This window comes from Uloborus diversus, chromosome 5, assembly GCF_026930045.1.
Source record: "Uloborus diversus isolate 005 chromosome 5, Udiv.v.3.1, whole genome shotgun sequence".
Taxonomy (NCBI): Eukaryota; Metazoa; Arthropoda; class Arachnida; order Araneae; family Uloboridae; genus Uloborus; species Uloborus diversus.
This window is the reverse complement of record NC_072735.1, coordinates 76179347-76204515: the sequence shown is the minus strand read 5'-3', so window position 1 is coordinate 76204515 and position 25169 is coordinate 76179347. Positions and strand designations below refer to the sequence as shown.

General features: G+C 32.8%; 1 protein-coding gene across 1 annotated transcript in view; it reads right to left on the bottom strand.

Moving 5' to 3' along the window:
• The window catches only part of LOC129222977 (neurexin-1-like), a 251493-nt gene that overhangs the window by 131409 nt on the left and 94915 nt on the right, over positions 1-25169 (bottom strand). The window contains exon 3 of the mRNA XM_054857539.1: positions 9878-10188. Within this exon, the coding sequence (XP_054713514.1) occupies positions 9878-10188 (311 nt within the window). The remainder of the gene's footprint in view (positions 1-9877; positions 10189-25169) is intronic.

Here is a 25169-nt window from a genome sequence, read left to right as displayed (position 1 = left end):
CTACCTAAGACCTTATCTCTAAATGCGTTTTACTCAAAACTTGAAAATGTCCACTTACATCCCTTCGTTTCTCACTGTCTCAAATGTATGATTATGTGAAACAATATGATTGAACGGTTTGCGTGTATATGAGTGTGTGAGAGAAAATATGTACATGTAGAAATTACCCTCCGTTTATTCAGTAAATTACCGACCATTAGGGAGAGGAAAACCTCTAAGGAAGCTAAAAGTGCCAAACACACTGGTAGCTAAAATAGAATTAGCACAGACCAGACGAGTGACCGAAGCAATGGTTCAGTTCAATTCGAAGATTGATGGCAAGGCATGGTATATTCAGTAAGTTACCGCACATTAGCCAGGGCTAAAGCAGAAATACAGGAAATACATCGCCAGCTCAGTCATTTCCAGCCGAGGACTGCAGTTTCGTGCTTATTAGCACTCATCATCCCGGCATAGAAAAATGACTGAGCTGGAGATGGAAAACCTCTAATCTCCTAACCTGGTTTTCCCCATCTCCAGCTCAGTCACTTTCCTATACCGGGCTGATGAGTGTTAATAAGCATGAAACTGCAGTCCTCGGCTGGAAATGACTGAGCTGGCGATGTATTTCATGTACTCTCCGTTTGTTATTACACTAAAATAATCCAAGCTATTCAGCATGCTAGATAGGCAAAATAAACATCTAAAATCAAGGATAGAAAGAATATCAATTTTAAATTACGCACAGTGCCTCTCTCACCCTCTGACAACAGCTAATGCACTTGCTATCTTGGGAAAAATTTTATTTCTTCATATCTTATGAATAAACAGAAAGTATTTTAATTAGAAGTCATGAATGAACGATACACGTCGAAAGACACATTTCGTTACTAATGAACTTTTTCCAAATTGAATATCACGGCGATGTAAAAGCTTTCGCATGTTGCTCAAATTTGCATTGCATGCTAATATAATCAAAAATTTATTCCCCTCATTAAGCAGGAAGGCATTTCAAGTTATTCAAATTAATTTCTTTTTCCATCTTGGTAAAGTCAGCAAATAAAATTAGTAAGCAAATAGCGGAAAGAAATGTCATACGATAAGTTTGCGAAATGTGCGTTATTTACATTCAAATAAGCTTGCAGCTTAATTAGGAAACTTATATTAGGATCATATATGAGAAACTGAACAGGATTTTTAATTATATTATTGGAAGTTTCATTCAACTGATGCATCTAGTGATTTAATGTAGAAAAAAATGTAAAAAAGAGGGGAATAAAATAAATTTGGTCTGAACGTTGTCAGGAAAGTGTATCAGAAATTAAAAATAATTGTAAAACAAAAACTAGAGTAAATAGACGAATAAAATGCATTTGTTTAAACGTTTAATTTAGCGTTTTACATACTTTTGTGAGATAAAAGAAATAAAGCATTTCACTCAAATTTAAACATTATGTATCAGTTTATCTATAACAGAACTCCTTAGTTGAGTTCTTTAATTTTGTATCCCACTATGCAGAAAATTAACTAAGCATAACCATTTGAAAATAGTTATACAGTTTAACTTTGATTTAACGATACCCGATTTAACGATTTCCTTAATTTAATGATTCATTGCACTGGTCCGAATTTGACTGTATTGAATGTCTATGCTAATCGGTTTAGCGGTATAATTGATTTAACGATGACTTTTTCCATTTCCTTGACGATCGTTAAATTGGGGTTATACTGCATTTTTAAATATATTTTTTACCTTTTGGTAAAATTCAAATTAAGGCCTTCTTCACATGAGGCAGCTTAGTTGAATTAACTTCTCGAAAACTTCTTTTTATTTTTTGGGCCCCACTCTAATGCACATGCCCCCCAGAGTCATCACGAGTAAACTAGTGATAATTAGCCCAGGTTCGGTCAAAACGGATATTTTGAATGCCCGGCCACGATGCCCCTACATAGAGAAGACCGGAAGGCACAACAGAAATGAGAACTGAGCAAGGGAAGGGATCGGGAAGAAAAAAGTAAAACTAAAACTAATTTTATTTGAGGGGAAGCTGGGGTTATAAGAGACAAAAGGGGTAATAAAAGATATATATATATATATATTATATTTACTGAATTAAATGGACTCTTGATTTTTTAGGTGATTATTTAACTTATATGTTTTGGTTATTTTTTTTTAATTTCAAAAATTACTGTCTCTAATAACCCCATGTGGGGAAATGAGAGAAATCTACAAACAATTCTGAATCAACCAGTATTTTTAAATTTTTGATACTTTCATTCGTTAAAAGATATTTTTTCTCAAAAATTAATGTTTACTAATATGTTTGTGAAATTCATTTCTTATGATACTAGGAACTAAGTAATATAAAATTAGACTTAATAATAGTTCTAAATAATGTACATAACCTAGGGATTGACCAGAAACATCAATATAATTTTTTAAAGTGACCAGATAATATTTTAAAAGTTCTCTAAAGCCTAATGTAAAAGACGTGTCTTTGAAGTATATGTTATTAGGGATTTTTTCCAGTCCCTAAGTATAAATGTACTTAGGCTATTTATTTTCTAATGAAGCAGTAGTGACTTAGTAACCTATAGACATTCTACGCATAAAATAATACTCTTATAACATCTAAATATGGTCTACTCTGATGAGTATAGCTGATTTTAGGTTTAGGCTACGTTGAAAAAAAGAACTATTCTATGAATTTGCTAAACTTAGAATAATCATCAAACTCATTGTATTTTTAAAGCAAACAAATTTGTTAGTATGGGGTGATAACAGACACTTGTCTCTTATTACCCCCACAAAAAATAAAAATGGGGTAATAAGAGACTGAGATGCAAAGAGCTCATCTGCGAAACCTGCGAAAATGCGCTAGCTTTGAACCAACATTAAATTATTTGTCTTTAATCCGTTTTCATTCCCACCGTATGCTCGGAGGCGAGTTTTAATACCGAGTAAAATTAAATTTATCCCTGAGGCGGGAGAGATTCCGGTTCCGCATGGATCTAATTTCCAAGTAAAGTTGTTTATGTCCCCTCATTGTGTTTATAGGTGCCATCCATTAACCAAATGGACGAGATGGAATTAAATTGTTTTAATTTCAGAAAACATATGAATTGAAACGTCTTTCTTGGAATTTATTTGCATTTAGAGTGGAAACTTTTAACTGCAGTTTGAGAATGTTGTTTACATGTTTGCACAGAATGTAAAGTAATGTAAAGAGATAATATTTTTCGTAAAGTAAAGCTCTGTAGAGTCCCATGTATGACCCATAGTCCTCTGATGGCCCAAAGATGCCAGACCTACGTCATGGTATATAGCCCAAAATTTTTCTGCGCATGGACATCACAGCAGGTAAAAAAGTTTCGCTATTATCTAAACTGATTCGCGCTGACTTTGGCAGGAAACAGATAGCAAAGTTGCGTCAAAAACTGAGTCATTCCATGTCAAATGACTTCGTCGTCTACACTGTTCCACCTGATGATCTCTGATTTGAACGAAATTTTATAGAGGTGCAGACATGCCTTTGAAACTCACCTGTACAAATTTTCATCTCCCAAGATCCTAAATCCTGAGAATCTAGGATCGAAAAAAAGAAGGGCTCCACAATTGCGGATGAGTTAAACGGGATTAAAAGCGTGTCGTCGTAGCACGATATACGATATGTTTTTAACAAATAAGAAACATATGGTCGCCACTTTTGGTGACTAAGACTTGATATTTTCGGAGTCAATTTCGATGAAATTGTCGCCCGTTGCCGACTGGCGACCGCTAATCTAGATCTTTGCTCGAACGATATATCGGTTCAATGAAAAATTAAAAATAAAAATAATGGAAGATATATTTTTATCAGAGTTCTTGTTTTGTTATCGTAGGAGGTTTTGCGCGGAACGAATAGAACACACAGAAATAAGAAGTAAAAAAATGAAAAAAAAAATGCATTGAAGATTTCATAGAGCAGTTACATAACATGGTTTAGCTGAAGATTTTGAATTCTATTTAAAAGCTCTAAACATTTTTCTGTTATTATATAGCTTAAGAAAACCTGACTAAATGAATTATTACTAAAAATAACAACTGTTAAAGTAAACATAATGATTTTTTTAGCATAAGATTAATATTTTCTCAAATATCTGAAGCTACAAATTATGTCAAACATACATTTTTAACATTTAAAACTGATTTGAAACAACAAAATATGCATCTCTTATGCAAAGAAAAAAAAAAGATATTACAAAATATCTATCGAATAAAGTTTCTCGAACTGTTAAGGAATTTTTTTCTGTTAATTCCAACCAATAAGAAATTTCATAGTGCGAGCACTGTGTTTGAGGCTATTTTATTTTAATGTAATATTTTACCAGAGACAAATTTAAGAACAGAACTACAAGACATCCCAACGTACAATTTCGAATCTTAATACGAAAAAAACTTTCAAATAAAGTAATAACAGCAATACGATTGCTGCTAATATATTATTTTTTCTCTCAAAACCTTTGAGTTTTTAAAATAAAAATCAATGAATTAAAATTAATCAATTAATCTTTGATTTTTCCTCATTGCCAAAAATTAACAAATAAATAAATAAATAAATAAACTTCAAAAGTAAGAATTGAAAAAAAAAAAAAAAAAAAAAAAACTAACAATAATAAAAGTACACCTAAATGAACTATTTTTTATCGAAAACAAAATAGTCTTTAGCTCTTTCTTTCGGGTAAAAAATGAAGCACTCTGATTTTCCTTTTGTTTTCTGTTGCCAAAAATAAAATAAATTCCCCCTTTGGTGTTAATGTTAAGTAATAATAATAGCAACAATTGTTTATTTTAAACATTTTCTCCGTGAGCAGCTTTTTCCAGCAAAGTATGTTTCAACATGTTGAAAATAAAAGAGGGGAGGGGGGAGCGTTCGCCCACTTCCAGACACGCACCCATTTTTTTTAATCCTATTAAAAAAATGATCTCAAAGTTGTGAACAGGGAAAACGTGCATCGTTCACATTAAATTTTTTCTACGAGTTTTGGTTACGTAAGAAAGTATTAATAAAATTAGTAAAAAGGTAATAAGTGTTTTAGTAAAAAAAGTAAGTATAAAGCTAGTAAAAAGATAATAAACATTCTTAATAACAAAATGTAATAATAAAGTTAGTAAAAAAGTTGAAAATATCAACATGAAACTAGTAAATTTCTTCTCTACAATAACGTAGTACAAGTTTAAATGCTTTTTTTATTTGACAAAAAAAAAAAAAAAAAAAAAAAATGAAATTCCTTTTTGTTCTAATTTTGTACTGAAAATAATTGAAAGAGAAAAAAAAGACATTTGATACGTGGTTGAACTGGTCTGAATTGAAAGTATCAATATTAAATATTCACTTTATCAACTAAAATATTTTTTATATAAATATCAGCTTAGTAGTTGAAATTAATTTAGGACTTTTTTTTATTATAAACAAATTGCGTTTGATCAGCATAAAAACTGGGTTTAAGTGAACAAATACGAAGTAAAAACAATCGCAAACAGTCTAAGAGCGTTGAGAAATTCTTTTTAATCTATTAAATAATCAAATTGATATTTTTTCGAAACATCAGCGTTGATAAATTACGTCTTTTTATTTTGTTATATTACAATATGAATGTTTCTTTTTTTTTTTTCGTCTAATTTGAAACTTCATCTCTTGCTATGAGTAAGATTTTCTGCTCTTTAAACGAGCTGAAAATACCGCTAACTACTGCAGGCATTTTGGTTGCTTTATTGGGGGGGGGAGGGGGGTTAATAATTGAGTTACTTTGAACATTGGATACAATTAGATTTGATTTCGTTCTTTTAAATTGACAGCAGCGAATCATTTGATAAAAAGAAAAATATAATTAATTAATTAAATTTTCTTGCTCTTTTTCGGCATTAAGACGGGTGTCAAATTTTCATGAACAATATGAAATTCGGATAGAGGTAATTGAGCCTACATTTTTATCTTCCTCAAATATGTTGCAATAAAAGCGTTATCATGCACCTCTTATAGTTGCTTCTACCATAGTATCAAATTCTATTCAAGAGGGAAAAAAAGTTTATCTTGTAAAATAACTAAACAGTGCGAAAATTTTCCAGTTAATATCGAGTAGTCTGCTAGACATTACTACTTGCAGTTACGTTATAATATCCCGCCGCAGGCGAGTTGTACGAGCCACCGTAGCGTAGGCGGCGAGGTCGAGGTGGCCGCCTGAAGTGGCTAATTTTAAATTGTTTTTTAAAATTGTGACGGGTTTCTTAAATAACATTTATTCTTATGGCAAAAAAACAGCACAAAAAATTAAAAAAAAAAAAAAAAAGAAACAGCATAAATACACGCAAAAGATACAATGGTTTTAAATAGTCAGAAATCCAAACTATTATTAATTCCAAACCATCGCTTAGTTTTCGTAAAAAATCGGAAAACAGTTTTGCTTAATTCCATACATATATTATTATTAGTTACAGTTTAATTAAAAGTGTACTTTTTACGTGCCCGAAAAACGAGATTTTCAAACTAGTAGTGATATAATATTTAATAAAAAGGTAAAGAATAATTGTTCTTAACTTTGAAAAGTATCCTTCAAATACTACTTTTATGCAACATACTTTTGCTTGATTAAATGAAAAAAGTATAGTGAATTATTGTAAAATAAAACGGAAAATTGCCTTCGGGATTTACGAGCATTTCTAATGCAATATTTTACTTGCCTATGTTGGACATTCATCTTGAATTTTGCTACGAGTTTTAGCTATTTATTGAAATAGACGCTGAATATCACATTCAAACCGGCATGCAAAATTCATCGTTTTAATTTTACCCAAATTTTTATTCCTCGCCTTTTATTATTTTATCTCTGTGTCATATCTTTTGTCATGTAAAAGCAATCCAGACGAAATAAAAAAATAAATTAAAAAAAAAAAACGTCGTAAAAGACTTTGGAATGTTGCTGCCTTGTAAAACTATGATTCAGAATTTTTAATACAAGCAATAAAAGTTGATGTATTTGCAGCAATAAAGAAATTGTTCATTGAAGAAATAGGTTCCTCAAAATTTCTGTTGCCCCACACGGGACTAGAAAACGTTCTTGTTTTCCAAATAAAAATATTTTAAGACACAAAGCTCGATTCAGTAGTTTTAAAGAAACTTCAAAAGTGAAATATTTCTTCACAAAAGAAAATAAATTGTTTCCAGCAGCACTGTAGGGATTTATACATGCATAGCTTTGTCATATCCCATGTTCATGTCACTTTTTTCAAATTCAAATGGAATCAAAGCATTATGAAAATGTGGCCTGTTCAATGGTAGACTATTTTACTAAACTCAAAATGGAGAAAATCGACCAGCGAACCCAACCATGAGAGAACAGCTAGTAAATAAAATAATAATTAAAAACTTTTAAAAAGTTCTCTTATAGGTGGATTGGCAGTAATAATCTTGTACGTATGCAACTCCAAAAGGGAAACGACTAGAAAATGTCTTGTGTTGTCCACTGGTTAGTCACTGACTAGGTTGCACCTCTTTTTTCCATTTCAAACCCTCCCCCACCCCCCCCGAAAAAAAAAACACTGACGTAAAACAGTACAACGTAAAAGTTCCCGATATTTTCAAAAAATACAACTACATACAGCGAAATCCCGTTACAACGAACTTCAAGGGGCCGAAAATTTTGTACATTGAAACGGGAATTTTTGTTGTAACGGAATTAAAGCATTTTTAATGGAAATTAAATCGGGACTAAAAAAAATTTCGTTGAAACGGATATTTCGTTGTATTGATATTTGTTGCAACGGGGCTTAACTGTATATCCATCAAAATGTTTTTACTGGGTCACTTGCTAAATGCTAAGGTTTTTAACCTTGTCGTGAACTTTTGATGATGACATTGCTATTAAGCATTCATTCACTGGTCGGCCAAACCTACCTGTTAAAATATTGACGGACAGTAAAATTTTTCAGTTCTTTTAATACAAATCATTGCTTGTTAATTAGATTACCATGAAAGACAAGTTCACTATCTTTCGTTTCAAATGAACCACGTAATGGGAATGAATACCGCATTCTCGGAGCGTTCTGAATTCATTGCTTCCTCACAGGAGCTGATTTAAATGAAATAATGAATGAATCGACAAGACGATCAATTCATTCGGTCCAATTTGCGTGACAAGTCCTAAATAAGGACAATATAAACATTGCGACCGCGCGAATGAACATGGGCAATGTTTCGTTGGGTGCAAATTGTGTTAAGGTATGATAGTGAGCTTGAAAATAGGAGAAGTTTTCGATTCTTGAAGGCATTGAATGTAAAAAAAAAAATGATTTGTAATATAGGATTTTTTAATATTTTACCAAATTGCCCATTGTTTTACGTCCATAAAAATGCAATAGTACTAGAATGTCTCTTAACTCATATTATTCTTCGAAACAGGGGAGGGGGGCTCCATTTCCTGCTGACTAGCCCCTCATCCCAACAGCAGCTGTCTTAGGGGTCATCTACAAATGAATGGGTCTCGAGAAGAACGGCATGTGTTACACTTGTTTTTCATTATTTTTTAGTCCTTCCTGTCATAAAAGAAGGGCATATGTTACAAATTATAAACGAAATTTTTAATTTTTAACCTATGCCCTTCTTTTACCCATTCAAATGTCATGTCTCGCAGGGGGATGGGATTCGTGAAATTGCAACACAGTTAGTGACAAGGGGACGAAGGGGGTAACAAGAAGTGTGACATTATACGCAATTTGGTTGAAAGAAACCCCACTTTTTCATAACAAAAAGCTTATATAATATCGCGTGACATGTGACAGAGGAAAGAAAGGGTGTGAGGGAATGTGTGACAATGTGTGTGGGGGGGAGGAATATTTTAAAAAGAAGTATGACATCCTTTACAGCCTCTTAGATGGCTGCCTTTGTTGCAGACATCTCGACGATGGATGTGGCAGCTCATCACAATATCTCGTCAAATTAAATGACTGTCTTGGCGACCATTCAACGATATCTTGGAAATTAGCCGCCAACCTGGATGTCATCTCATTAGAGTCCCGGAATAAAATAGGACACATATGTCAAGGATATAGATATTAACTAATATCTCAGATACTAAAACTTGTGTGCAGACTAGACCGGTCAGAATAGTTTTCGCAGAATATTTCAAACCTTGTGGTATATGTTTCGACACTAGACAAATAGACAATCTGTAAGAGATATCCGGACAGATGTATAAACTCCTAAAGATTTTAAAATGCTGAAATTTTCGTAATTAGGTCCTTATAATTTAACTTTTTCGATGCTTTTAGGTTTTTTTTTTTTTTTTGAATAACGTTTCAGAAGGAATTTCAATGCAACGTTCTCGTCTCAATTTTGTATTTAACAAATACGATATTTTCCTGGTTTCCATGTGTTACATTATAGTATAGTATAGTTATGTAATATAAATGGCTTAAATATATTCTAATGCTTCATTTGTGACATTTTTCTCAAATATATTAAACAAAACCCTTCTGTCACAGTGAACTGAAATAAACATTTGGAAGGAAAGCAAATACTTATTAATTTCAAATTTCCAATTCACAATAAGGAAAATCCACCAATATAATTGACATTTAAACTAGTAGTTGACACTGTACTGGTTGTTGACACTTATAAAGAATAAGCAGAAAGGGAAGTATTGCAAATTTAAACAACTTTTTCTAATGTGAATAAAAAATGCTTTTAATTTTTTGTTTTGTACCTTTTTAATCAAATTTATGAAACGGTGTTTTGTTTTGCAATGCTTAACTTTAAGCATATTCTATGCAAACACGAACTACTAGTGCAGTGTCAACTGGCGGTTTTAACTTGATGGAAAAATGACAGATTCTAAATAATTTAAATGTAACTTATCTTACTTCTCTAACTTTTCGATGCACCAGTACTCTATGCCATTGGTTGTCATCAAATCTGACTTTGGCAGGTCGCAGCTGCTTCTCCACTGAACTCGAGCCTAAGTGAATTGCCAAGACAATAGTCCCTTCCTTCAGGGCCAGTAAGAGGTAGTCTTCTCCGCGGCCATTGTACAGAAGCACGCCGCTCGGTTGCCGAGATTTGAAGTGAAGAGAGAGCTGGTCACTGGATGCGAGGATGGGCTCGGAGTGCAGCGAGAGGAGGTCATATGACAGATACTCTGTACCTCGGAAAGTGGCCTCTGCCGGCGTACGTTCTGAAATAAAGAAAACTGTATTTTAAACAAGAAAGCAATGTGTATTAGGCACAAATTGTTAAAAAATGCAGCATATCTCCATTTCAAGGCAACAATTGAGCCCCTTCGTCAGTGCAAAAGCGCTCAACACAAAACAAAAATGGTCTGTGCACTAAATATAGGGGAAGGTTGCCGTCAATGAACCACACAACAGTTTTCGATGTTTTTAGAAGGAAATCCAACTCTAATTTCACGTTAATTATTGGAACAATTTCTTCGTCAGTGCAAAAGCGCTCAACACAAAACAAAAATGGTCTGTGCACTAAATATAGGGGAAGGTTGCCGTCAATGAACCACACAACAGTTTTCGATGTTTTTAGAAGGAAATCCAACTCTAATTTCACGTTAATTATTGGAACAATTTCTCAGTATATTTCTCTTTTAAAAATAATATTCACTTTCATGATAAATATACACAATAAAGAATGAAAATTAAAAATTAATATTTTAGCATGTGGTCCATTCATGGCTATCGGCTGCTATGGATGAACCATCGAGTTTCCATCGATGGACCAAATACTCAAATTAAAAAATCAATGTCTAACGTACAAATATTTATAACAAGTGATCAATAAACACTACAAATAACAATAAGTGACAGAAAAATAGATTTATTTTCTAAAATGTTTTATTTTTTGATAAGAGGAACATAAAAAAACCCCAGCGCTCACACAACACACAGCTGTTGTTGTCTCATCTGGTTCTCTTCTTGATATTTTCCCAACCTGTGCAACACTGTTCTTAGTTAATATCTTTTCTACCTCTTTTGAACTGTTGAGAATTTTGTTAAATCGATTTTGAAAATTTTCGTTCGAAGCAAGATTGAACTTGCTCTCTAAAATGTCAGAAAACATTTTTGACCATTTCATTACTGAAACCAGAAGCTTAAATCTCAAACTATCAGAGAATATAGTACTAACAGACTTTTTGTCTTAATTAAATCTGTGGGACATGTTATTTTTCTCAGCCTCCTGAAATGCCAATTCCCCCAATTTTTCGGAAGTAATTACAAAAACTTCTGCTCTAGTTTCAAAATTTAATTCACTAATCATATTCCTATTTTGGAGGACTTATCTCCTAAATTTTTAATAAATGACTAAAGTAACAACAAACCGGTTCTATTTTCCATGCGACTGTTTAAAGTTGGTTTCTGGATATTGTAGGCAGACTTCGCTAACACCCATGCCACCATTTCTGTAAGCTACTGTAGCACGTTACATGCTTTTACTTGTCCACTGGCCATATTATACTAACTCTGGATTTTTTTTTTGGGGGGGGGGACAGCAAAAGTATTTGAAATTGTATTATTATGATCTAATCAATTTTGTATAAAAAAATGCCTTGCAATTATAATTAAGTATAAGAATTTTCATGAATTACTGAGATTATTTTTTTCATTGTCATGTTTATTTTAAAACAATTGAGCAATTTTCAAAGGATATTGAGCTGAAGTTACAACAATATTTGAGATTTTCCATGAATGAACAATTTTGTCAGCGGTCCATTCGTGGAAACATCTAGTGGTCCATTGATAGCAACTGCGTAATTTTGAATATTCTTCTGTGACGAATCGTGATGAAACATGAAGTATAGGGAATTGTACTTGAAAACGCACTCTTTTAAGTCAATGTTCACGTTTAATTGATCAGTGATATTCAAAGCATGTTACAACCAATTGAAAATCTGAATAATTAGTAAGATAACGGCAGAAATCTTTTCTGGCCGATTAACAATATGATTAAATACTTTTAGCTACTCGACGACTCTGCAGTAGAAAATTTTCAGACAAAGGAAGGTTCTAAAACTGATTACGCGTTTGCAGACTCTGGTACGGGAAATATCTTTGCGGTCTAGTCATGGAACCAGTTCATTGACGGCAACCTTCTCCTACTTTAGTATACACTGTAAAAAAAATTCGGAAACGTTTCTGAGTATATCGTGCAGCTGCGGTTCATGAAATTTTCAAAAACGTTTCTGAGTATTTCGGAATTCTCTTTCTGTAATGTCCGGAAACGTGTCTGAGTATTTCGGAATCCTCTTTCTGTAATGTCCAGAAACGTGTCTGAGTATTTCGGAATCCTCTTTCTTTAATTTCCAGAAATGTTTCTGAGTATTTTGGAATCCTCTTTCTGTAATTTTCAGAAACGTTTCTGAGTATTTCGGAATCCTCTTTCCGTAATTTCCAGAAATGTTTCTGAGTATTCTGTGCAGCTGTGGTTCATGAAAGTTTCGAAAACGTTTCCGAGTATTTCGGAATTCTCCAAACAATTTTCAGAAACGTTTCTGAGAATTTCAAAATCCTTTTTCCGTGATTTTTTCAAAAAAATAATTTTTTACTATAGTATTGCATGCCATATCAGTTTCAATTCTTTCATATCTAAGAGCAATGAAAGAAGCAATTTTAGAATCATTCGTGGATTTTTTTTTTCTGAATTTCTAATGACAAATAGCATTGTTAACAGCATAACATATGCAAAGTTATAAATTTTTGAAAATTTATGAAATAATATAGTAGTTTCATTCATAATCACAAAATCGTCGGGGGAGGGAAGGGGAGTACTTTCTCAAAAGTCTGATTGTTTGTTAAACAATATTAAACTTCAGTTTTTCTCTCAATATTTTCAAGACAAAATTATCAACATATTGTATTTTTAATACAGAACTTAAAAACATATCTTGTATCAAACTTGATAGCTTTTATTTTCGGATAAAATTTGACAGAACTTACCTACACTTTGCGTTCCGAAATTCGTTCACGTCAAGTCAATTTCTTTGACGAACAAAGTGTACCGAAAAGTACCAACAGAGAAATTGATGAATTTAAATATGACACCAAAGTCCCCCTGCTGGAACCATTCGGGTTTATTCTTCTGTTCCTGCCCTTTTCCAGTTTATCACAAATATAGATACTTAATCAAAATTGGTTACTGATTTTATTTTTAGAGTGTGCGCAAAATGCATTATATATTTTATTTATTAAAACATTGAACTCTATTACATGATTATTCCATTTCATATATACGAGAGTCCCCCCCCCACACCATAAGAGTGATGGTGCACCCATAAAATGATATAAAGCGCCCCCCCCTTTAAAAAAAAGCAACCCCTTGAAAATGTCAATGGCACAGTCTGCGTGGTGAACGCCCCTCGTCTTCTCCCCATATGTGCATTGCATATTAATAACATAGTATTTAAAAAATGATCACTTTTAAAACGATGACATGAAATAATATTACTTTTTATTTCGTCATGTAAATGCAGCTGTTCCATTTTTGCCACTGACTCATTCCTCCTGACTGTCCTACGTTAAACTAGTATATCCACGAAGGAAATGTTATTTTCGGAACAACTAATGTCACGGAATTTTTTTATTGTTAACCACGTTTAACAAAATGAATAAGCAGAATAATATAATTGCATAACTATTTTCTTATTAATAGATAACATGGTCATTTTATAATGTTATAAATATTTTTAAATGAATGAATAAATTATAATAAAAAAAGATAAATAATACTGGCACATTTTTTGTGAAGCATATTACAATACTAGAAAATTTTTGCATTACCATATTTTTAATGAATTAAACAATTGATTTTTTTTTCTTTTTGAACCAAAATGTATGTACATCCAAGTATTTCGAAATAACTTTTCTGTGATTGCTTCTCAAATGTAAATCTTATTTCTTTTGCGTAATTAATCAGTTTCAGTTGGTTACAACAAATAGTATACCGCGCACATAGGTATGTAGGATAACTTTAAATTGATTCGATAAACCCAAAAACTGTTACAATTGGAGCCTCATCAAATGAAAAACAACAAAAATATAAATGTATATAACAACATGTTTTAAAATATTCCTTAATACTTACAAGTGAACATGAGCGGAGGAAAGTACCTCCATTACAACTGAATAAGTAATCCAAAGGGTTTCGTTTCATTAAGTATAAACACGGGTGTTGAAACTATTCACGCTTGAACACACAATATATATCTAATTATGGTCGCATTGGAAATTGTAAAGAAGCAAATGGTTATTAACTAACTTAATAGCTGCGTACATCGTCTAAAAAATCAAGGGCAGTCCAAAATGCAAAGGCGTAAAATTAGTTTCGACACATTTTACTACTCTCTAGACATGAAATAACAAGCAATCCAATGCTAAACAGTTGCTGACTGCAGCAACCATAGATAAAAAAAAAAAAAAGTTCTCGTTCTTTCCGACTCATTGGCGCCCGTGTTGGAAGGATGAAATAGGTTTCGAAGCGTTGCGTCATCACTTCCGCTTCTAGATTTCTTGAAATAACAAAAAGTTTTCTGAATATTGAGGAGTTCGCTATTGGATGAAGGATTCCTACTATTTCGGAAACGTTTCCGATATATCCAGAAACGTTTCCGAAATTTGTTACAGTGTATGCAACCTCTGGCAACAAAATTCGGTGAATCGCTTTGTAGCATTAACGTAGATGAAATATTAACGAAAGTTACTTTACTCTTCTTCAAAATAGTCATCTTCCATAACTATGCACGACTGAGATCTGCTATACATAACTTGGAAACTTTGCGAAATGTCTCGTGCAAGATTTAGTTCAAAAGCCTCGTCACGTTTCGTTGACTGTCAGGAATATCGTCAAATATATTTCCTTTCAAAGCGAGAAGAAGTCTGGAGGATTGAGCCCAGGCGAGTACGGTGGATGTTTCTGTCAGTTTCTTGCCAAGCTTAAAACAAAACTTTTTTTACTGGTCTTTTGTTCATTCATTTTCTTGTTTTCAATAAAGAACGAACGCACTAAACAAGCATTTTGAAAAGCAAGTCTTACGTAAAACATGAACGACGCTCAACTGAGCAACGGTGGGGGCAGATGGTCGGCCACGCAAGGTGTAGCGTTTTATTTTGCCAGTGTTCCCAGTTCAGCTGTTCTTACTTCATTCACTGAACTTTATTGTCAGATGTTATAAAGTATAAAATCCAAATGAGTCGAATTTGAAGTTAACCAATAGGAAGAGGTAGTACAGAATAATACAGGAAAATTGACAAAGCAAATATTCAAACAGATTAGAAGTTAACTCAAAGAGTGCGCGGAGCTAAGAGGAAAGACAACCAATCAGAAGCTGAGGAGCAAAAGAAAGAGTAAGAGATGCAACTTACAGAAAAAGAAATTTATTTTGAAGAACGTAATTACTCAGATGCTTCGTGCAGCTAATTTTGGATGCCTGATCTTTCACGTGTTGGAAAAAATCGGGCCGATCGTGAATGTATTTCAGATATTACAGCTCTGTAAAGCTTAAATGCGCTGAATTTGACCACTTTCCCTTTAAATTTTTCAAACACTCTGATAGCTTTTTTTCTTTTACTTTCCACGATGTTTTAAAAAAAAAAAATACACAGCGTGAAAATACGCTTGACTAAATTTTTGAGGCGCAATTTTGATTTTCAATGCGTGAAGTACGCTTATAGGGGGCATAAAATTACCTCTGAGTTCAGTGTGTAGCAACACATTTTTTTTTTTTTTTTTTGTAAATCAGCACATTAACTTTTTTCTAATCTATATTTTAAGAGCTATGTTTGAAAGCATATCATTTCCTTGAAATCGACCTCAAACAAACTGATCGAGAAAGCTCTAGACTAGACATGTGTTTATTTTCTAAGAACAGCCTTTATTAGTGCATGAGAAGGAGTTTAAAGCCATACCAGCCATAGATAAGCTCAAGGAAACAATTTGTCGAAACTACCATTATATTTGAAACTTCAAGTAACTATTTTACATCTAGTAACGTAGCCACGACCAAAATAAGTTATGAATTAAACAATGGTTTAAAAACTTTCTTTTATCATTGAATCTTGGAAATTTGAGGAAAATGTAAATTTTAATGCTCATCCGTGCTTTTCTGTTCGAAAGGGAAGTAAGCGGGAAGGACATTTTAGTGTCTGAATATGCATTTAAATGACAACAATTTTGACAACTGAGACACTCGAAGAAGAACAATTAAAAATTCCGCGGTCAAATTTCGCTTTTGACTTATTTTCTCCTTTCAGCGTGAAAATTACAATTACTCCGAAAGTTTCGTTTTAAACAAAGCGATGGCTGACTGTTTGCGTTTTAAATATAGTAACTCACAGAAGGTTCAAATATTTTGGAAATAGTAAATTGTGAAAAGGAAAATGCGGGTTTAAAAATATTAGTATATATGTTTAAATGGATAAGCGCTGGCAGTGTATTGATAAATGTGGTTATTGAAACGATTTCCTATTCCTATGCCTATTCAGAGTCACAACTGACTACAACTGTATTTATGTCGAGGACTGCATACTAAGTGCCTTGCCTCCATTATTTTACATACCGAAAGATGGCAGCCCCATCACCGAATCGAACAGTTTTAAGAGAATTTAGAACTAGTTCAGGAGCTAATAGCTACCTGGTGCTAGCACCCCCAGAGGTATCGTTTCACTTGGAGGACATTGAGACCACGAGCATATTTAACGTCGCCCAGTCCCCTTTAATGACGACGGTGGGTCTTCGACCATCGAGGTTCGAACCCAGGACCCTCCGGCCCCGGATCCGACACTCTTCCGATCGGGCTACCACGGCCCTTGGAACGATTTATGAAGAAAATTTGAAACACTGCAGACGAAATCATCTATCCATTATAATATTAAAATCTGTTCTCGTCTGTCTGTCTGTCTGTCTGAAGATCTATTTTCTCGAGAACCGCTGCGAATCGAGAGTCAAATAAAATCTGTTCGCGTCCGTCTCTCTGTCTGTCTGAAGATCGATCTTCTCGAGAACCGCTGCGAATCGAGAATCAAACGAGATACTGATCATTTCGAAATTTTTCAAAGAAAACAATAGGACCAATCTCGTAATTGTGCGTCTTTAATTAGCGGAGATATTAATTAAAACGTTTATTAACATAACGTTATTCAGGAATTTTTATTCCTTTCCTGTTGCCTTTTGCATATGGGTGAGCAAGTAAAATTCTAATATTTGTTTTAAAAAAGATTTTCTCGGCTGCTGTCTAAATCTTTAAACAACGTTTCCATCTAGAATTTCATTTTAAATTAGTTTAAAATCGGTTGCTCTATTCGGACATAGCCTTTATTTTATCGTCTGTGTTATTTTTATTTTTTACATTCAACGTTTTTAACGCTTTTCAGCATGTGTCAGTTGTTTCTTTAGCTATATTTATTGATTATAGTGTAAGTTTATCATTCACCGGCCTCATATTTTGGTACATTTAGGATGTGCGACTAATTATGTTTATTTTGTTGGACTTTTTCCCGTCACATAGGTGAGTTTTCGAATTGTAATAACTCTCTTTTTCCTTTCTGTTTCTATTTTTGAAATACAGTTTGTATCGTTAAAAGAACATGTTAAATTAAGATTGTTTGGATTTCTTTAAGTGAAACAGAGTTAAACAAAACAGATAGTTTTTAAGGATTTTAACTAAAGCTTAATTGGAATCTGATAACTTGGTATTAAACTAATGCTTATTGGTATTTATTTAGTCTTGGTGCTTTAGTTTCACGTAATCAATCAAAAAGTTTGTGTCATTTTATGTAAAACGCTGATTGTAATTGTACATAAATATTTCAGATATAATCTATCAAATGTAATTCATTTTAACGTGAGCACAGATTATAGTTGATAATGTATATATTTTCATCTTTTGTGCTAATTGAAAATACTCATAACTTGTATCATTGATAACTATATTAACGTTAAAGAGATTTTTGCCAAAAATAGGCTCTAGTGATGTTTTGCAAACTTTGAATTACGCGTATTTATTTACTCCTTAGAGCTTTAGAAACTCATGTAAGAGTAATTCAAAAACATCAGTTGGATATCTCTTTCATTTTTTAAGTAGCCCGTGCAACGCCGGGCACGTAGCTAGTACATATTATTTCTCGAAGGTGTTTTTTGTGCGAACGCCATATTTTTCTCAATACTTTATCAAACTCAAGAAGTAAGGTATCATTTTAAAGATTTTTTTTTTTGCTGCTTTCGGCAAAAAGAAAAGACCCCCCCCCCCACACACACATTTCACAGTTCGGCTTCTTTGTTGAAAAAAAAACCCGATTTGTTCTGATTTTTTTAATGATGCAGTGTTTCAATGCATAGAACCTCTAAATAAAAACCTAGTAGCTCAGTTGGTTAGACGTCGATCTCATATTGCGAAGGCCCTGAATTCGAATTATTTTTTTTTGCGACAGGTTTTTTAACTTTCGGGTCTATTCATATAAAATTTGCGAAATTACCAATACATTCGCCTTCCGCGAAAGTGCTTTTACAGCATTTCATTTATTCGATGCCGAGCATGAGTTATGTAAGCTAGCTTTGCCCCAATATTATGACAAGAAGGAAGCATTGAGTTCATGTTTTAAACCAATAATAGGGTTATTTCCGAAATTTTAAAAGTTTTTTTTTTTTTTTTGAAAGAGCATGATAAAAACATAGGATTTAACTATTATTAATGTTTTTTAACAATTATTTTAATCGATGCGCAGATTGAAATTCATTTTTTTACGCTTCGGCATATGACACACAAGTGATGAAATGCCATTCGTACATAGCCCAAATTATCATAACATGGCAACGCGGTTGACAGCAAATGGGTAATCATTTAGCGTGCCAATGCAGTAGCGCGTCAAAGTACATCATTGTGACATCGTAAAGATCGCGCCTTATTTCCAAAATTGGACATTTAAGACATAAATAAATAAATTGTAACTGTTAAGAAAATAAAAAATTTCTTTGGCTCCATGTCATTTTTTATCTTGCTTATTTTATCAATTTTAGTGACTAAAAGTAGTACTTTTGACTGAAGGAAACAACCCCACTCATGTTTTAAACCAATAATTATCACGTTCATGAAATTTTTGAGACATGCCACTATTACCGCCGGCGAGCGACCATAAATATGTTTTCAAGCCTTTCGAGCATTCATTTTGAGCTTTCATCTATTCTTCAATATTAAAGCCTACGAATTCAACAAATGTATGAACTCATGGATATTTATAATGCACTTAGACGTCGATTAGATGCGGCTCTTATATTAGATTAGGAAATATTGATTCGAGCTTCAAAACGCTCACGAAATTTATGCGTTTCCAGTTATTGCCCAAATTAGAGGAACTTGGGGGGTTTTTGAATGGACCTCTGATATTGAATAGAAGGTTCAGTAATTATTTGAAAATAGTTAAATACTTGCACTGTTAAGAATTAAAAAACAAAACAATTTGTTTTGTACTTTTAACATGTAGTTTTAATTGACTGTACAATTAAATACAGAAACTAAAATTTTATGCAGTCTGTGTTTGAAAATAAAGAAAAGAAATCTAGACGTTGGAATAAAAAAAAAGCCTGCTTTTAATTGCCACTAGGTAAACACACCAGTAGTGGCCAGTGCTTAGTAGTGCTACAGTAGTGGTAACTTCAAGGTTTATATTTGAAAAAATAGATTTCCACGTTTCCCAATAAATCCAAACGTGCTTTAAATAATACTTTCTGCACGTTTGATAAACTTTTGAATCCATTGGGAGACCTGGAATCCTATTTTTCAAACATAAACCTTAAAGTGGCCACTACTGAAGCACTGACCACTGCTGGTGTGTTTACCTTAAATATATTTTTAATAAATTTTTTAATGATTTTTTTACCACCGTTTTATATGTATTTCTTTTAGTTAGCATTTATATAATAATATATTTGTAGAAGCTTTTGATATCAGCTTTGAACCTAATGTATGCTTGTGTACATGAAGCAAACATGTAAACCCAGAAACAATTTTAAAAATTTGGAAGTCTGATTACAAAACTTATATGATGCAATAAAATCAATAACATGGAATCTCGGCCATTTTTCTGTATAAGATCAGTATCGGAAAGAAAAATCATTATTCCAACGAAAAAAATAAATTGAAGGTGTACAAAAACAATGATAAAAGGCAGACCAAACAATTATTACTTGCAGCAGTAAACAAAAGCCCAAAAGTATCATAGTAGCATAAAAGTATTTTAAAAAAATTATCGAGTACAAGTATTTTATGAATTATATTTGCTCCATATTGTTGAGACTCCTGAATCTTAATATTAGCAAATGAATAAGCAAATAAGTTATTGTTTAAAAAACAAACTTTCTTTTTTTTTGAAAATATCGCAAATGAAATACATCTGAATCCGTACTGATGTTCTTACTCAAGATTACTTTTAAATTGAATGCTAAATATAGTTAGAGTCCATAATGATCCAAATATTTATGAGTTGTATGAGTTGAAAAATGAATTAATCAAAATTTTGAAAAATGGTTGTAGTTCTGCATATCTTATGGGCCATACAGACTCGTATACCCATCCACTTGCACAAAATCTACTGAGCCAATTTTCACAAAACTATATAGGGTAACGTTACCAGTAACAGACATGCTTAAGACATCGCTCTAAGGTTAACTCAGTTTTCTGAGCCTTTTAATGTATTTAGAGTTTTTATCCTTTTTCTCTCGTGCAACTTCATATCTTCTAACGTTTGGCTGTTTGCGGATCCTCTGAATTAGGTAATTCTATTTTTATTGGCTCAATTTCGAAAAAAGGTCCGACCCCCCCGTAACAAACATCGAATAATCTGATGATACCCAGTAACAGATAGGATGAGGAAAGGATGAATAATGGACAAAATTCCTTTTCTTTTTGAAATGTGCATAAGTTCCTTGTTTTTAGAACTAAAGCCTTATTAAATTCATATGAACATGAAACACTAGCTGACTTCGTGGTGGCTGTTCATAACCTCCAACCGTTGTCTTGTAAATACCAAGAGGCTCATAAAATTCACTCTGATAACAATAGATGGTTGCAAAGTATTCATTGGCCACAGCAAGATCAGTTTTACCCGGAGGAAATTCTTATTTTTTAAATTCAAACTTAGGACTGTCTGTTACTGACGCCGTTACCCTACATACATGCTATTTACGTCGCTATTTAATAGTTATGTGTATAAAAAATTTATTTGCTGCATCACAAACAAACCTCAAATATTTAAAACATTTTTCTTGCAATGGCACCATTTTAATGTAGGAATATGTCTATTAATATTGTTGAATCTCAGCATGTCAACTATAAGAAAAATGATCGATTCGGTTTTAGATTTTTTATTTTAAGTTCATGTCTCATGTAAGTATTTTATTGAATTGGATTTTATGATTGAGGAAAATATTAAGTTTTAGCAGTACACAAATAGCTATTAGTACACAGAGGGAAGAATACTAGAAAAGAACATTGAACCAAATCAAGAGACAGAAGGTGTAAGATTAACTGCCCTCGATAACTATAGCTAACAACAGAAAGTGAATTGCTATGTTTCGAATTAATTAATGGAAGACAAAGGGTTGACCACTGTCATTCAAGCAAGTGTTTGATAAGACTTAAAAGAAAGCTACTTTAGAGCTTTTGTTGGCAATATTACAAAGTCTTGTAAGGAGGACCAGTTTTATTAATGGAGCATTTACAAGAAAGAAAAAATCAGATCAGTGAAGCGCATTTAATTTTGTAGTGTAGCGCAAAATTTTACGGAAGTTTTCTTTTTTTATGCAGTATTCTTTCAGACGATTTAAATTTTTAATAATATACTACAATATTAACGAAATTCGAAAAGATCCTTTGAATTTTTAAAGAGTTAAAATAGTGCTATTTCATAAATATAAAAAATACTACAAAAAGAGTTATTTTGTTTGAACTTCAGAATTGATGAGTTTGTTTAATTTACAAGAACTTTCTCTTAATCTTACAACGACGGCTAATATCAACAACGATATTCTTAACATTGCAACGACTTTGGGTTTTCAATACTGTTATTCTGCGGTCGTAACTGCATTTTTATTCTCATCTTCAGTTTGCTACATAAAATCAGCGGATAAAAATACATTTTTTGTCTTTTTCACTAACTTTGTATGTTACGAAAAGGCAATTTTAGTTTATCTGTCGCAGAGTACATTAGCCTGTGAAACATTTTGCTTACTGCTCGAAGTTTAAAGCGTGCTTTTGTATGATGTCAATGTACAAAATCTAAATTTTCAATCCGTTTACTTCAATAACTTAAATCTTTCTTGCGAAATCACTTTACATGTGTCGTATAATTAATCGAATTTCATTACAAACAATTTGATATTGCGTTTTTATTTCAAATAAAAAACAATGGGCATGCTCGAAAAGAGCAACCGTTTAACCACGGTTAACCGTGATTAACCAGGCGCGTTCTGATGGGCTACCGGTTGGCCCATCGGATATGATAACGTTCTATGGATACTCCCCACACAAACCACTAGCGTCATCAAATCAACTGATCGGTGCAACCGGTTGCTCTATTCGAACACAGCCAATATTTGATTGCTCTTTTTGTTGAAGTTAGTGTGTATGGTTGTTAAATACATGGTGATATAAAATGCGTAACTCCCGGAAGTGCTTGGATCCCTTATCAGATAAGAAATATCTGGTGCTCTCGACACATTCTAAACATGTTTGAAATTCACATCCTATCATCACAAAACTACAATACACATTGTAAAGCTTTACAATTATATGATTAAGGTTTGAACGTTTGGTAATAACGATATAAGGAAGATAAGATAAATTTAAAGTAGGTGAAGAAGGAGGGAGGAGAGGCATTAAAATTAATTTGATTAAATATCATACTGTTGATAATTTGTGTTGGCGACACAATTAATATACATTTTTATTTTTATAATTACTTTATAATAAAGTAATACTTTAAAGAACATTTTTGAAACTTTCATTATCTCTGAAGAAATGAGGTCATTGACAGTGACTCTCCACAGACGTTCAAGGGGAAAAAAAAAGAAAAAAACATTTCATTGTGGTGCCCATATAAGTATTTGAAATTAAAAAGTCAGAATGGTTCAAAAAGTTAACAATTTTCTGTAGGTAATAGCGTCAATATGAGGTAAATTTTAAAATTGTTTTAAAATTGCAAAATTTTCATTTTTTTGGATGAAAAATTAGTTTTTTCACTTCTAATTGCTGTGAAAATTAAAAATGAATCAAACAAACTCGACCTTGTTGCTTACTGGAACTTATTACGTAATGAATTTATTTTGTTTTTTATATTTCAGATCATCCAGCGATGACTTTTGACGTACACCACGATGAATTTTTCCTTTTTTTTAGAGGGGCGGGGGTGGAGGGGGACATTCACGGGGTCAATGATTAACTTCATAAAAATCAATGAAAAGGTCATAGAATATGCTTCAATTGCTCTTTTATTATATAGGTTTTATAGAAAAAAGTACAGTTAAAAATATCGAAAGTGTGTTTTCTTCTACCGAATCCCCGTCCCCTTACAAACTTTGTGGATCCAAACTTGATTTCAATGTAATAAAAGTACCCCCAAAAGCATTCAATCTTCGCTGGCAGAAATGTCCTCGTAAACTATTGGTATGCGTCCTTGATTAAACATGATGAAAATGCAAGAACAAAATAGAATTTTCTATGAATTTGGCATTAGGAATAAAATGTAGAAAGAGTGAAGCTTTCAAATCTTAAAGTAAGGATCTCAAGTCACATGATATATTTTGAAGTAAAGTATTGGAAGAAAGCAGAATCTTTCATTTGTTTCAAGTAAAACGCGTCTCCCATTCGTCGAAGTTGAACCATGTGAAGTGGGTTCTTTGCCTCAGTGTTTCCTAAGCCAATGATTGGACTTGTTCTCTCCATCCTTTAATTCCTGCTCTAAGATCTGGGCTATCAAAGAAGACAAGAAATGTGCTTGCATTTTTCAGTATCTCTACTGCTAATCGTGGTTCAGCAAATGCGGATACTTGTATGGTTTTTAAGTCTTTTTTTTAAGTACTTGAGCTTCAAACTAACAACAGTGTCTTTTTTTTTACTAGGCACTGACGAAGACAGCGATTGCGTTGAAACTGGCTTGTTTATTTTAATATTTTTTATTTAAATCAATTGACGTTTTCGTACTATTTTAACATATATTAATAAAACGTTTTTGTCTCCATTAAAATACTTAAAAAAAAATTCTACATGTGTTCCAAAGCTCAGAATTCGCAACTCCAGAGCTCGAATACGCTACCTTGTGGTGATTAATACTACTGCCGAAGAGGGTAAAACATTCCTTTTCACGTGTTTTCTTTGGGGAAAATTACAGGCTTTAGACAATTTATGGTGCAATGTAATTTCAGAAGAATAAAAAAAAAAAAAAAAAAAGCTGCGCACAAACACGATGAAAAATTACTATCATTCACTAAGCGTCAAAGCAAGTTATAAGTTATGGCATTTGTTTGTTTTACCTTTTTCATCCGCCATTAGACTGTAGCTATAGTTTAGTGGAGTTGCGAATAAAGCCTGAGAAATAAAAATTATATCTTCTGTATTTCGAAAAGAAATGAAGTAATATTGCTTCAAAGAAGAGAGGGGGTAAAAGTTCGATGAAAGTATTCTACCGAATCAGCATTACATTCTTGAACTTTCTACGATATCTTCGGTTCTTACGCAACAACGATTGAATTTAAAGAAATCTCCGATACGTCACATTCCTCAGGAAAAATCATGTGATTGAAAGGTAGAAAGGTATGTTTGCTCACTTAACAAATAACGTTGACATAAACACATTTTGAACCGGTATTGAAAAGCAAGTTGAAAACAAGTTTTCTGAGATTTTTTCTAGTTATCAGACAAAAGTTAGATATACAAAGTGTTAAATCTTGGTGTTTGAGATGTTAAATAGTGATGTTTCATTATACTTGGTATTCTAATCTTAACAATATAATACGCGTTGTGATAAACTCGTTCTGGCATATTTGAAAATGCCAGAGAAAACTGGAAAATCACGAGAGAATCCATCTCGTTGGCTAAAGGCCCACTGAAGAGGCATACAAGTTTCAAAACAATAAAGAGACCGAATGTTGACTTACCGAAACTGGTTT